The 13340-nt window shown below is 44.0% G+C and overlaps 1 protein-coding gene across 2 annotated transcripts; it reads right to left on the bottom strand.

The window, feature by feature from the left end:
• Nucleotides 1-2823: 2823 nt before the first annotated feature.
• On the bottom strand, nt 2824-10304 carry LOC117747097 (nucleolar protein 9). 2 transcript variants are annotated; one of them, XM_034556507.1, is made up of 12 exons: nt 10239-10304; nt 9238-9562; nt 8302-8538; nt 8021-8212; nt 7084-7191; nt 5029-5170; nt 4733-4925; nt 4489-4629; nt 4176-4295; nt 3844-4056; nt 3170-3275; nt 2824-3063 (listed from the first exon to the last, which is right to left on the bottom strand). In XM_034556507.1, exons 2-12 carry the CDS (start codon nt 9482-9484, stop codon nt 2909-2911), a joined length of 1854 nt encoding a protein of 617 aa, XP_034412398.1. In that variant the 5' UTR covers nt 9485-9562; nt 10239-10304; the 3' UTR covers nt 2824-2908. The 2 variants fall into 2 exon arrangements, with proteins under 2 accessions (XP_034412398.1, XP_034412399.1); XM_034556508.1 differs by having other exon boundaries at nt 2855-3063; nt 10260-10287.
• Between the last annotated feature and the right edge of the window lie 3036 nt (nt 10305-13340).

Here is a 13340-nt window from a genome sequence, read left to right as displayed (position 1 = left end):
CTCATCATGGGCCGCTGAAGACCTCATGCAGCGTCTCCGCTAATAGCAGGTCGAAAGTCGAGAGACTTAGAACTGGATGGCGTCATGAGATTAGTATCGTTTTCCACATCGGCTCTGGTGGACGTGGCGGGGGAACGCGTTGGATACATGTGCGACGCACTCGGGTCTCAGCGTCCGAACAAATGCGAACGCACGACTGCGCCTCGCAAACGCTTTTAAAAGTAGTAATTGGACCGCTTGGGGAAAAAATGGCTTTCTTGCAGAGCAATTTGATACCAATCTCCCGTTTGTGTGGTTAAATATGAAGACGGAGCCTGAAGATGTTAGCTGAGTTGAGCATAAGCACTCAATGTGGGGGAAAACAGCAAGCCGGACTCTGTACAATGTTAAGACAAATGAAAATAGAAGTCTATTCTATTAAAGAACTGAAGGGTAAAAAAGGAGTTCTGGTTTTACTTGTTTTTTTTTGTGGGACTATTTCTTAGCAGGGAGCATTGAGTTCACTCTCTATCTACCATACAGTGCACTACTACTATTTACTGTATGCCGTCATGTTTGGGGGCCTGAATTCTGATATGAAAGTTGTGCACTATATCGAGTGTCCTTGGCATGTTCACTACTTTCCACTAACAGATGTAAAATAACAACGATGCATAAGTGTCTGAAATCTCAGTTTTCATGCCCACTGTAAACTATTCAGTGTCTATTACGCAACATTAGAGGTGATTGAATGAACTATGGGTGGACCGTGACCCAGGTCACAGCTCATTGTGAATCTGGCACATAACCCACACGCGTATTATGGACTACTTAAGTCGTGCATCACTCAAGAGGAGCTCACGCATTATGCATGCATCGTGCATTCCTGTCGCTCACTAATAACAAGGCACGATGAGTTTATGTGATTAGAGCTCAAAGGATCCTCAAATTAAACACATCCGGCAGACGCCATCAGAACAGAACCGGGTGAGCCCGGACGGACGTGTTTGCGCATACAATCAATCAACATCAACAATCTACATTGTGATGACGTGTGTGTGAGAGAGAAAACAACAACACGTAATTAACGGGGTGTCAGCAATCTGATTGTGACCTTAAAAGAAAGCTTCACGTGCACGAGAAGAGTCCTTGATGACAATAAATAATAAAAGGTGGAATTACATTAACTCATATTGACTTGATTGTTTGCTAATGGTGATGCTTATTAATGCATTATAAGCATGTGATTTGAATCCTTTTCATAAAGTGTATATATATATATATATATATATATATATATATATATATATATATATATATATATATTCTGCAAAAAAAGGTAACAGGAAACAAGAGACATCAGGAGTCATCCCGTCCTAGTGTTCATCACAGGACTACTGGGTCGGATTGAATATCTATTTGTTAAAATGGGTTTGAATAATGTAAAAACTACACATGGACCACATGTGGTTTTCTATAATGTGTCAGTACGGTATGTCCAGTATGGAACACTGCACGCCGCCTGTGCGATCACGTCAAACTGTGAATAAATTACAGTATTTATTACGCATGGGGGTACGTTGGGCTTTGTTGTTGTTGTTTTGTTGTTGACAGCACGTGCCGTCCTGCAGCGTGGCTTCTCGGGGACTCATGCTTCTCCTCCGCTGAGAAGGATCTGCCAACATGAAGGCCTTTTCCTTTCATCAAATCAATATATAATCAATGTCACTCTGTGTGACTAAGCTAATGCGTCTCCAACAGGCCGGCCACCAGGGAGCTGTAGCGGCCTGAGTGTGTTTGAGTTGAGGAGTTATGAACGACGTTCAGGGGAACAGAAGTCACGCTTCACAGATTGTTGGATCATTTTCAGATCTACTTTAAGCAGATATATTCCCCCAAATATTTTGTATTTACATGTTCTAAAACCTCTTTTAGAAATATAACATATGCTGACAAGCATACTGTATCATGTGCGTTATTGTCGTTAATGTACAGCAATATCAACGGCAAATAAATATGTTTACCTTTGGGTCTGTGTTTTTTTCTTCAGTGACTTTATAGTTGAGCTGGTGTTGCTCTACTCATTTAAAGTTTGGCAAACTAGACAGATATTACACTAGCGTCCCCTAGTGGTCATGCTGCTCCTTACAGCCAATAGTAGAGTGGATACACATTCTGAAGGATCTGCTCGTGCTACAGAACAGATTTTCAGTTTATTGTATTTTCTATAATAAGTCTGAGACACATCCAACACTGTTATCCATATCATTTAAATATAGATCGTGTGGTGCTGACAAATGTGGATTTACTCTTGAACCAAGTTGTTCTTTTGCGTAATTGCACTTTTGAGTATATTTAAATACAACATGACTTTTACTTTAGTATTTTCTGTCTTCCCATATGTGCATACATAGTCCGCAGCCCCAAAACCATCCATTTAGCAATGTTTTGCAATTTCCAAGAGACCGTAATGATAAAATACGACATTCTGCTTGCGCCTTTCAATCACTTGGATTAGATGTACACCACTTTGCCTGTGTCCCTACAACATTTCACGTGTGAAAATTACAAAATTCACAGGGGCAGAAAATTGCAATTCTTAAAATTCTGCATTTTTTTCCCCCTAGAGCATTTACATGCGTACATGAACAAAATCTAAAATGTAAATTAAAAAAAAATTATGTTAATTCCTACGCTATTCACGCTATTTAAGATCCTCTGCACTTGTTAAAATTATTTACATCAGAGATTTAAAAAGGTAAAATTATGTGATGAAATAATGATATTCTAAAAAGGATCCATGCTCTTTGGAGGTAAAATAATAAAAAAAATTGCACACAAATAAGATACATTTTTCTTTATTTCTCTTTCCAATTACACATTTTTTATCCAATTACATAGCAAAAACATGATATAAATATTAATTTTTTTATGCAAAAATGTCACTGAAGAGCTTCCGCTTCTTGGACTCGCCGGTCTGGATTTCCTGCCACTTGGCTCTTCTGTGGATGAAGTGGGAGAGGGCAAACTTGGCCCACACATGGCGAGCAAACTGATCGGACCTCAGCTGGCTTTCACTCCGCACTGGAAGGGGAGACGGGAATGGAGTCATTGACAAGGATGTGAACAATGTCTAAAACAGAATTTCTAAATGAATTTTTAAAAAGCCACCCCTTTGAGTCAGTATTACCTAGTTCCTGTGCGATGCTCTGCCTGTGACTGACTGAAGCACCGTTCCAGATGGCTTCCAGCACCCGACTACCCAACCTGGAGCAAGCCATAGGAACATACTGGCCCTGGGAGGACAAATGGGGAAGAATCAAGAATGAGTGACGATCTGCGCTGATAATGCTCCAATCAATGGAAATGGTTATTTCTTTGCACTTCACAGTCTTGACCATAACAGAAATATAAGATATAAGAAAATAATCTGGTGTTTCCTTTTGAACCACTCTCTGTACACCCTACAGATGGTTCCGGTAGATTATCAGTTTCCGAAAATACTCAAACCAGTCCGGCATCAACAACTGTGTCAAAGTCACTTATACGCATATTCTGGCTTCTATTTTGCTTGATATCTTACACTGGGATCGAATAATGATCGAACAATGTAATGTTGTTGGTGCTGTGAAACAATTCCATCCCTCAAAGCAGCAGCGTGGCCTCCCCCATCGTAACAGATATTCTTGACATTCTTGGTTTTCTTCAACAAACTACATGAAAAAAAACAAAAAAAACAGCTATACGACACTAAATGTCAGCAGTACCATCTACAACTGCAAAGGGAACTGCTAATGGATGCTATTCCAGCATCCTAACCAGCTTCCTATTCTAGGATATTCTCACGTTATCCTGCAGTCCTACCTCCAGTCTCTTGAGGATCTTGCCCCGCCCCTTGTCGCTAGATGTGGTGATGAGGGCCTGGAGGACGTGGCTGCCCGAGGGGTCAGAAGCCAGCGTCAGGAGGTCAGCGGGGGTCAGAGTGCGCAGGCTGCTGAGGAGGAGTGAGCGCTCCTTGAACTTGGCAAGCGCCTGGACCAGCCGGGAACCGTGGTAACAGATGGAGGACAGCGGTACCTAGAAAGGAAGAACAGCCGCGACATTTATTTGATATCATCCGCTGCGATGGGAGCGTTCCAGTGATCAACGGGCCGTCGTTTTGCACTGAATATGAAAAATAAATAGCGAGACTTTACCTCCGTCTGTGTGTCGCCCTCCGCTGTGTCAGAGTGGTAATACACCTCGTAGGTGAGCAGGGACATGAAGAGAGGGAGGCAGCTGACGTGTCGGGTGCCGGGCTCGGCGCAGTGGAACGCCTGGGAGGCAACACATCAACACGGTTTTCATTACACACAAATCAAGACCACAAGCAGCTGTATCATGTCGTTATGCACTTCATGATTTCAGTCATGAAGCGGGCGAGATAAATAAAACAAGGGTACAGTCTGGTTCATTCGGGACCCATGTGGGCTGCAACGTCTCAATTGAAGACACCCCCCTGACGCTTACACGGAGGAGGCACTGTATCAGGTCGTCCTGTTTCTCTTCGCATTCTGCACAGCTCTCGGCCAGTTGGACAATCACACCCATGTGACCCGCGGCCAGGATGGCCTCAATACCCTGGATCAGCTCGTCAAACAACCCTAGGAACTGCAGAGAAAGAGGGAGAGAGAAAGAAAATGGGATTTGCGTTTTTATAAAAAAGGGACTTTAATCCTGCACCGTGTGACACAATGGAGACATAATGACCAACCATCTTGTATTTGGCCGTGGCTGCCGTTAGCCTCTGTACGGGGAAGTTGGCGATGGAATGGAGGGCTAAGTTCACCAGCTGACCCTTAAAGTGGTTCTTGTAGAGGTCCCGGAGGAGAGACTTGCGGGACAGCTGTATGATTATCTCAATGAGGTGACTGGAAGCCGGGTCCTTGAGAAACACCAGAAGGGGACTGAAAGGAGCGCAGAAGAACAACAACTAGTTATAGGACGGGTCATGGCGAGTCAATACAGGACAACGAAAGGGTGAAAAACGGTGCAAGAGCCGCCTCGGACCTCACTCCTGGAGCGGCACTGCGACTTGTCAGGTACTCCGTGGCGCGTTTGAGGAGCTGCTTGCAGAGTATTGGCCGCTTTCTGTGGCACACAGTCAACATGGTCTGGAACACGGCACTGGCAACAGCATCCGTCACACTTACTAAGAAGGAAAGAGACACAAAAGGGAAGGGAAGAAATGCTTCTTAGACCCTCCTGCCGGTTTTTAAAAAAAAGTTCCCCTCTTCTAATGCATTTCTTTCCAGGGCTAAACCAATAAATCCACATTTTGAAACTCTCAAATATCATCCTAAAAAAAAAAGTGTCCTGGCAATATTTAAAACATGTATGCATGCATGTATGCACACACACACACACACACACACACATATATTAGTGCTTGGCAAAGATAAACAAATTGATTTTTCTTCGATCAACAGCGATTAATCGCATTATGCGCAAAATTCAATTAATGAATTTAAAAAAGAGTGTATTGTAAGTACAGGTTTCTGCTAAATGTCTTTCTTCTGTTGTCATGACAGTCAAAACACGTGAATGCAGCTCCCCGTTCATCAATATAATGAACTATAACTCTGAGATAACTGTGTTACCCAGCGATGCGCAGTCGTCGCCAGAGAGAGCGACAGCTGGTGCACGTTGGAACGCCGCCATCTTTGTAGTCCGCTCCGTTTCGTACAAATCGACGGTGCGTCTTGAGGCTCGTACATACATGAGTCTCTCGTTGTGTTTCTCAGGACGCTCCTCAGACCGACATCTTGCTCTGCAGGAAGCGGTCTGACGTCCGCTGCTCTCCACTTGGCCGAGGCATGTGTTCATTATTCATGTGTTCATTGTTCATGTGTTCATTGTTCCTGTGTTCATTGTTCATGTGTTCATTGTTCATGTGTTCATTGTTCATGTGTTCATTGTTCAAGTGTTCATGTGTTCATTGTTCCTGTGTTCATTGTTCCTGTGTTCATTGTTCATGTGTTCATTGTTCATGTGTTCATTGTTCAAGTGTTCATGTGTTCATTGTTCCTGTGTTCATTGTTCCTGTGTTCATTGTTCATGTGTTCATTGTTCATGTGTTCATTGTTCATTGTTCCTGCGTTGGTTTATCCACAGTTCTCCCGCACGCCGCATCCAAAGTAGTCGGACGGAGTTTCGCTCCACTGGTTGTTTGGGTAGCTCTTGGCATCAATGCTGTTTGACGCCTTTAAGACGTACTTCATGCTCGTAGTACGCGGCATGCAGGTTGTCAGCATGCGAGTCGAACACAGCCAACGTGTCCCAGTCTTCTTCTTCTTCAACACTGCCCACTGGGGCCAATCGCTACGCTTCTTTGTTTGTCAGTAACCGCCACCCACCGTAGTGGACTGGTTCGGTATCTGAACAGATGATACATTCTAAGCAGGGCTTCCTGTAGCTTTTATCACAAAGCAAGAGCAGAAAACTCTTTCCAGATTACGCCACGGCTCTCATTTACCCTCCTACCAGCACACCGCCTTTCATTAGAACAGGATGGTGCCGGCCTCCGTCACTTCTAAAGGCATATTAGAAGAGATGCTTCTTAGACGCATGAGTGGTCTTTTCTCTCCTTTTATCCAGAGACTCTGTATTCCGCGTTAAATAAAACCGGGTTTCCATTTGTCCCTTTGCAGGAGGTTTCTCTGCTGCCCGTGCACTCGCCCCGAGGATGTTTGACTATTTTGTTTTGATATCAAAACGGCAAGGTTGGATTTATTGTTGGAATTCTTAGCAAAATCCAGACGGTGAACAAAAAAATCTGCCCTCGAGCGCAAAATGTTTAATGCACACAAACAGTAGAACTAGAATTATTTACGCGTGTTTCTTTAAAATATTCAACGCCATACATTTTACTATTTAAAAACACATAAAAAGTGTATAAACAGCAGTTGCCCAATTCCAGATAAGAAAATATAATACGTGAAAATAAATAGATACAGATAGGATGCGATTCCACGATGAAGCAGACCATAATAAAGCCCTTTTCATTATGGCAACAACTAGGGTTGTGCTTGGGTTGGATGAAAAGACAACTGAAAGACAACTCACGATTAACGTTGTCCAACAAGGTGTCCGTGAGGCTTTTCAGCTCGTACCAAAACGACGCAGGAATCTCAAAGTCTGTCATCTGAGGAGCAACGCTGCGTCCCTTCGTACCTGGAAAAAAGAACACAAGACGACGTGAATGCAAGCGACAAGCCACAAGCCTCTGTGTGTGTGTGTGTGTGTGTAGAGGTCCTGACCCTGATTTGACATGCTTACCAACGCAGTCAACATCCGTAAACGTCCAAAAATTGACATTAAAGAAATCCTGGAAAAAAGATGCTCCTTTTGACTCCAGAACTAAACTCAACTTAACTCCTGAGAATTATCGCGTTTTTTAAGTGAAATTTTCTTCTGTATCAAAGAACTCCACCGATAGCCGTCTGTACAGCCATGTGTACATTGTTAACAGGAACCCCTAATTCCTTATTTGGCAAACTTCTAATGGTGCAGATTTGCCAAAATGTAAACAAATATAGGCTTCTGACTCCATGGCAACATCATACTTCTCATTTACATCCATCAAAGCATCCAAATCATCGGAAATGCAGTTTATTAAGTCGGTTAGTTAGTTAAATTTACTTACATGTAACAAAATTACAAAACAAGAACCACCAATAAAATGAACAGTAAACAAACGGAAAGTTCTAAAACTAAATATTTCAGGTTCGAGTAAACACGTACAGCGGTCCTACATATTTCTATGTCTTGTATAATGGACTTTATGTTCATCACATAATCATCATCGCAATTGTTTTTCTACAGAATCTTGAAATTATTCTTAGTTGTATGTTGCTTCATCTTAACCGTACATTTCCCCGTGTGGTTCTCTCTCAAATAGAGGCAAGACAAACAATAATTATAGCAGGAGTGACCAATGTTCCAGGTGGGCCCAGAGAGCCCCCCCCCATGTGTCAGGTGAAGAATCTGTGTGGGCGCGTACCTGGACGAGACTCGGTGCGCGGGGGTCCGAGACAGCCCGCCAACACATGCAGAAGTGTGCGGACCACATGTGAGCCATGGACATGTTTGATGAACTCTGCGATGTTGTCTCTCACTACCCGACTTAAAGACAACAACTGGGCCTCCAACGCGTCCCAGCTCTCCTGTTCTTCTTCTTCTGTAGTCGACGACTCTACAATGAATGGATACCACAAAGAGTTGTTATTCACCCAGTCATTCCGAAGGGTTTCTACCGCTCTGAAACGCCGCACGTAAGCTCACCAGTCCACCCGGATATCCGTCGGGCCGCGCTCTCCACCACGTGGCCGCCGCACCGGTCGCAGGAAACCGCCTTGAACTCGGACCCCTCGGGGCCGCCCAGCTCGGCCAGCACCTCCGCCACCTGGCCAGGACTGCAGAGCGGGAGCAGCCGCTGCAGGGTGATGCTTCCCGTCTGGTCCATCGCCACGACCGCCGCTTTACCTTTAACTTCGCTCAGGACGTTCTCCACAAACATCTCTGTGGAAGCATTTACAATATTGAGTATTAAAGAATTTATTTTGGCAGTTGTTGCAGTCAACAAAAAACTAAGACTGAACTGGACAAATGGAGGCAACCTGCTTGATGTATTTCTGGTAAAATGATGCAGTAGTAGTCGCATTTTAATGTACTTGAGTAACCGGGTTGCATAGAGGAATTTACAGGGTTAACGTGTTTTCATGCACTGCAACAATCTGGTTACTGTAAAGCCACTTCACATGTCTTCCCCCTTAACTACTGCATTAGTGACAGATTATTTCCTCTGAAATGCCAAGTGAATTTAGAGCAGAGCTGTACCAAACGATCGTTCTCACCGCCGATTAATCTGACAGTTACACTTGTCAATTTGTTTGTTTATCTTAGAAAACACGTTTTCAAATTGCTTGTTTTGTCTTAGCTAACTCAGATATTTTAAAAACAAAAAGAAATGTCTGGCAGCCCAATATTAGAGATCTGACAGTTTGGAAAGTGTTATAAACTTCAACAAGACACGTTGGTGGGGGATTTTACAGAAGCTAACATGAATTAAGGATTTTTCCTTTCACTATAGAATGTGAATTTTTCTTCTAATACGATAATCTACTCGTGTCGTGTGCCTTTCTGATGCATATTGCCAACTTCGGTCAACTTCTCATCATTCTTCCGGCTCAGATGAGCCGGAAGAATGATCCCTCTCACCTTTCTCCTCCTTTTCTTTAAAGCCTTCGCCGAGTCTTTCCCCGACTCGCCGGAAATAGCCCACGCTCAGGGCATCCAGGCGCTTCCTGCCACCGTCTCCCTGCCACCCTTCTCCTTCGCCCCTCCTCTTCCTGTCTCCTTCTTCACCTCCCCTCCTCTTCCTCTCTCCTCCTCCATCTTCACCAGGGTGTCTCCTCTTCTTTCCTTCGGCGTTCTGTCGCTCCCTTTCCTCCGTTTTCTCCAACATAGTGTGGACGTAACGCCGTGCAGTTTTTACGAGCAGAATGACTCGATCTTGTGAGGAGAGGATGCTCAGATCGTCCGGCTGAAACAGGGAACAACAACAAAGTCGTCTTTAGGATTTGACGGTCTCCAGATTCAGCAAACAGCACGTCCTCATCGCGAGTGGTCCTACACACTAATCCTACTACAGTAAACTAAACTAAAGTATTCTGCATTTGCCATTGCTCGTTCCTACCACATCAAACCAGGGAGGCAGTGGCTGCGGATTTAATATAATGTTGAAATATAATTGTATAACTGATTACACCCTCATTCACATACGAAAGGCCCCAAGTGCACTTAAAAACGGAACAATGCTGCACGGGTTACAACTTACTGTGCTTCTACTTCAGAGGAACACGTTGGAGTACTAACGTTACATTTACCTGACAGACACATTATACTGTTGAGTCAGTTAGAATTTGACTTATTATTATTAATGTAACCATCAAGCAGGTCATTATGGTTGTGACATTCTTTATGAGGGACATCTTCTGTACAGACAACCTCACGGTAGCCGAGGCGTCCACACCAACTCTCTCTGCAAGAGAACTGGGACGCTAGCTAGCTAGCTAACTAACTAGCTCTCCGTGTTCTCAAAACAAGTGGACGTCTTTAGCAAACTGATAGACGCCATTTATCTGAGCTACGTTGGTGCAACAAATATGAATCGATACAAACTGAATGTGTGGAAGGCAACCGTATGAAGTTTAACTCACGTGTGAGCAGTGGAGACCTACCAAAGTCTGCGTGTTTTGTCGCGTATTGATGACGTACTTGTTTAATGTTGTGTGGCGACTACCGGTAAAAGGTGCATTCCTGCCACCTACTGCTCTGGAGTGTGAGCCAGAGTTCCCTCTTCCCTTGGAGCTCAAACAGGGAACATTTAAAGAAATGATGATTCTTCCAGTTTCCTGCCTGAATAGAAAATGCAGTCTTGATTTGATGCTTTGCTCTCTGTTGGTTTGTGCCTCACACCCCGTGTTTCATTCACCATTTAGCATATACGTATCCGGTTTCAACTGCTTCTTGTATCTTTCATTGAATCATTGTAAAATTCTTATTTTTTCCCCAAAAATTATTATTAGTTAAATATGCAAAAACGCATTACATAAGAAAAACAGATTATGCTTCCTTTGTGACCCGGCCTACAGCGTCCCTCTGGAAAAAAGAAAACCATTAATGTAGTGTTACAAATACCTTTTACCTTTTAGGCCGTAATTAAAACAAACTGACTATTTATATTGCCTCCAGCTAATGAGTACCTCTAGAAATCAGATACCTATAATAATGTACCATTACTACCTTGTGTTGACACATGTATGCTGTGATTAAATAATGAACAGAGAATCAAAATCAGTTGTTATCCACGTGTCAAAAATGTAGAATTGGTTAACTGCCAGTCATTAAGTGCAGTGAGCTTCAGTTGTAACCACCAGGGGGCAGCATGGTGACTTCTCTTGGAAAGGGATCCAATGACAACTCTCACCCAAAAAAACTGAGGTAAAATGTGTGGCCTGGAGCCCAGGGCTGCAGAGCCTCCATCAAAGAAAGACCTGTGATCCAACTTCAACACCGTGACTCGTGACTCCATGAGGGCTTTTGATGCGAAAGGCCTCACCAGGGCACAAAGCAGAGGAAACCTTGGTGCGGGTTACAGCTTTATGTGCAGTAAAAAGAAAGTTTTTCAATTTGCAGGCCCGGCACTTGTTTTGAGCCTTCTCGTCAACAACTGCAAGGTTGAGGCAGGTTTTCATTGAAGTGCTAGAGATGTATCTATAACAAAAAAAGAGTGATTGTAGAATGAGATTGCTTTTGTTGAAAACATTAAAACATTAATCTTTTTTGGGATTGAGTGTAGAGAATAGACTACCCCCCCTCCCCCCCCCCCCCCCCCCCCAACCCCCCCTCACGTTTTCACAACCTGATGGTGTTATTGTTTAGGTCAGTGGCACATAGTTGTAGGTCATTTTAAATACATACATTTAATTCCACCTACAGTGTTGACCCCATATCAAAGCATCTCAATAGGTACGAATGACATAAATTGATACATAAACAAAAATAATCAACTTAAAATTGAACAAAGACAACAACGACAACAAAAACGGATTGAAATCATGGTGTCTGATCCGTCGCTATTTACATTTTAAAAACCTAATCTAAAATTAGGTCGAGGGGGCAAAAACTCAAAATCTTTCAGCCTACATGACTTCCTTTTGACTTGTGACCCAAAGGCCCCGCTGCCCTCTCTGTGACAGTGTTACGACAGCGGTACGCTTCCTCTAAAACAGTGGCGTAGCCTTGGCAACAGTCTATGTTTGGGCATGTAGGTAAATGAATCAGAGGGGAGGCAGGTTGAGATGTCGTCACTGGAAAAATAGAAAAAGATTTTGACAATGTCCACTAATGCCACTATAACAATGATATAAGATCCACACTGTTTAGAAAGACTGAGAGTCGGTTGCTCCATCGCTTTGGTTCAGACGGAAACGTCTAAAAAAAACTACGAGACTGCCATTTGATCATGACCGCCATTCAATTTGTCACAGCTCCTCCCCCCTCTGGGTGAATGTAGGGATGTGTGAGGATTGGTAAAACCGAGGCTTTGCACAGACAATGTAAATGGAGGGAGCAAAAAGGCCGCCGGGATTAGAAAACTATGGAAAGCGATCATAAATGATTAAATTCCGGCCCGCTCTAAATTATTCAACACATTTCCCGTCTCAAATGTGCCCCTGTTTCAAATACACAGAGGAGAAAGTGAACGCACCATGCTCTGGATTTTTATATTTGGTTGTTGTAATGGCGAGAGCAGCGGGGCAACAGGACCGATGCTTCCTTTGTTTCGGCAAGCGGAGCCCCTGTTTGGCTTCTGTTCATCTCCAGAGCGAATCCAGCCCCCGAGCGCACCGCGAACTGGGAAGGAACGCGGCGCCATGTCATCACACGCCATCACACGCCATCACACGCCATCACACGCCATCACACGCCATCACACGCCATCACACGCCATCACACGCCATCACACGCCATCACATGCCATCACACGCCATCACACGCCATCACACGCCATTTCATCACACACCATCACACGCCATCACACCCCATTTCATCACACGCCATCACACCCCATTTCATCACACGCCATCACACCCCATTTCATCACACGCCATCACACCCCATTTCATCACACGCCGTTGTGAAACACGAAGCCGAGCCTCGTGGAGTCACACGAATCCGAGCGACGGCTGCAGCTTCTCGGGAAAAATGCTCCGCTGGTGCGTCTTCAAAAAAAAAAATGACTATAAGATGATTTCAGCGGAAGTGGTCTCCACTCTGTCATCGGCCTCTGGTTTGGGTGAGAGGTCACTATCATGAAGGTTGACTATAGTCACAACCGTGATGGAAACACTGGTGCAGATGCTTTGACGTCTGCTATTGCAATAGTTAGAGATGGGAACCATATTTGTTTTTTTTTGCTGAAAGATCCAATCTTCTCACCTAAATCTTGGTCAAGAAGACATTTGGAATGATCAAAATATCCGTCGACCCCATATGGACATTCAGTTGTCGCCGTCTTCATTGCGTCTGGTTGTTTGACCTCTGAGCCTTTTCTGATCCTCATGAGTTCAGAAAATAACTCAGAGGAACTTGGTTATTATTTAATAGAGGCGTGTCGATACAGAGCATACCGAAAACATTCTCACTGGCGCTCCGCGACACATGGGGAGGGGGAGGGCGGGGGTCAATCCTGCTGTACTGTGTGTTTGCAGAACAGCGGCGCCCCACACAATGAACAAAAGCCATCGATTTTCAGT

The sequence above is a fragment of the Cyclopterus lumpus genome, chromosome 17, assembly GCF_009769545.1.
Source record: "Cyclopterus lumpus isolate fCycLum1 chromosome 17, fCycLum1.pri, whole genome shotgun sequence".
Lineage (NCBI taxonomy): Eukaryota > Metazoa > Chordata > Actinopteri > Perciformes > Cyclopteridae > Cyclopterus > Cyclopterus lumpus.
Note: the sequence above shows the minus strand (reverse complement) of the source record. Positions and strands in the feature narration are given on the sequence as shown.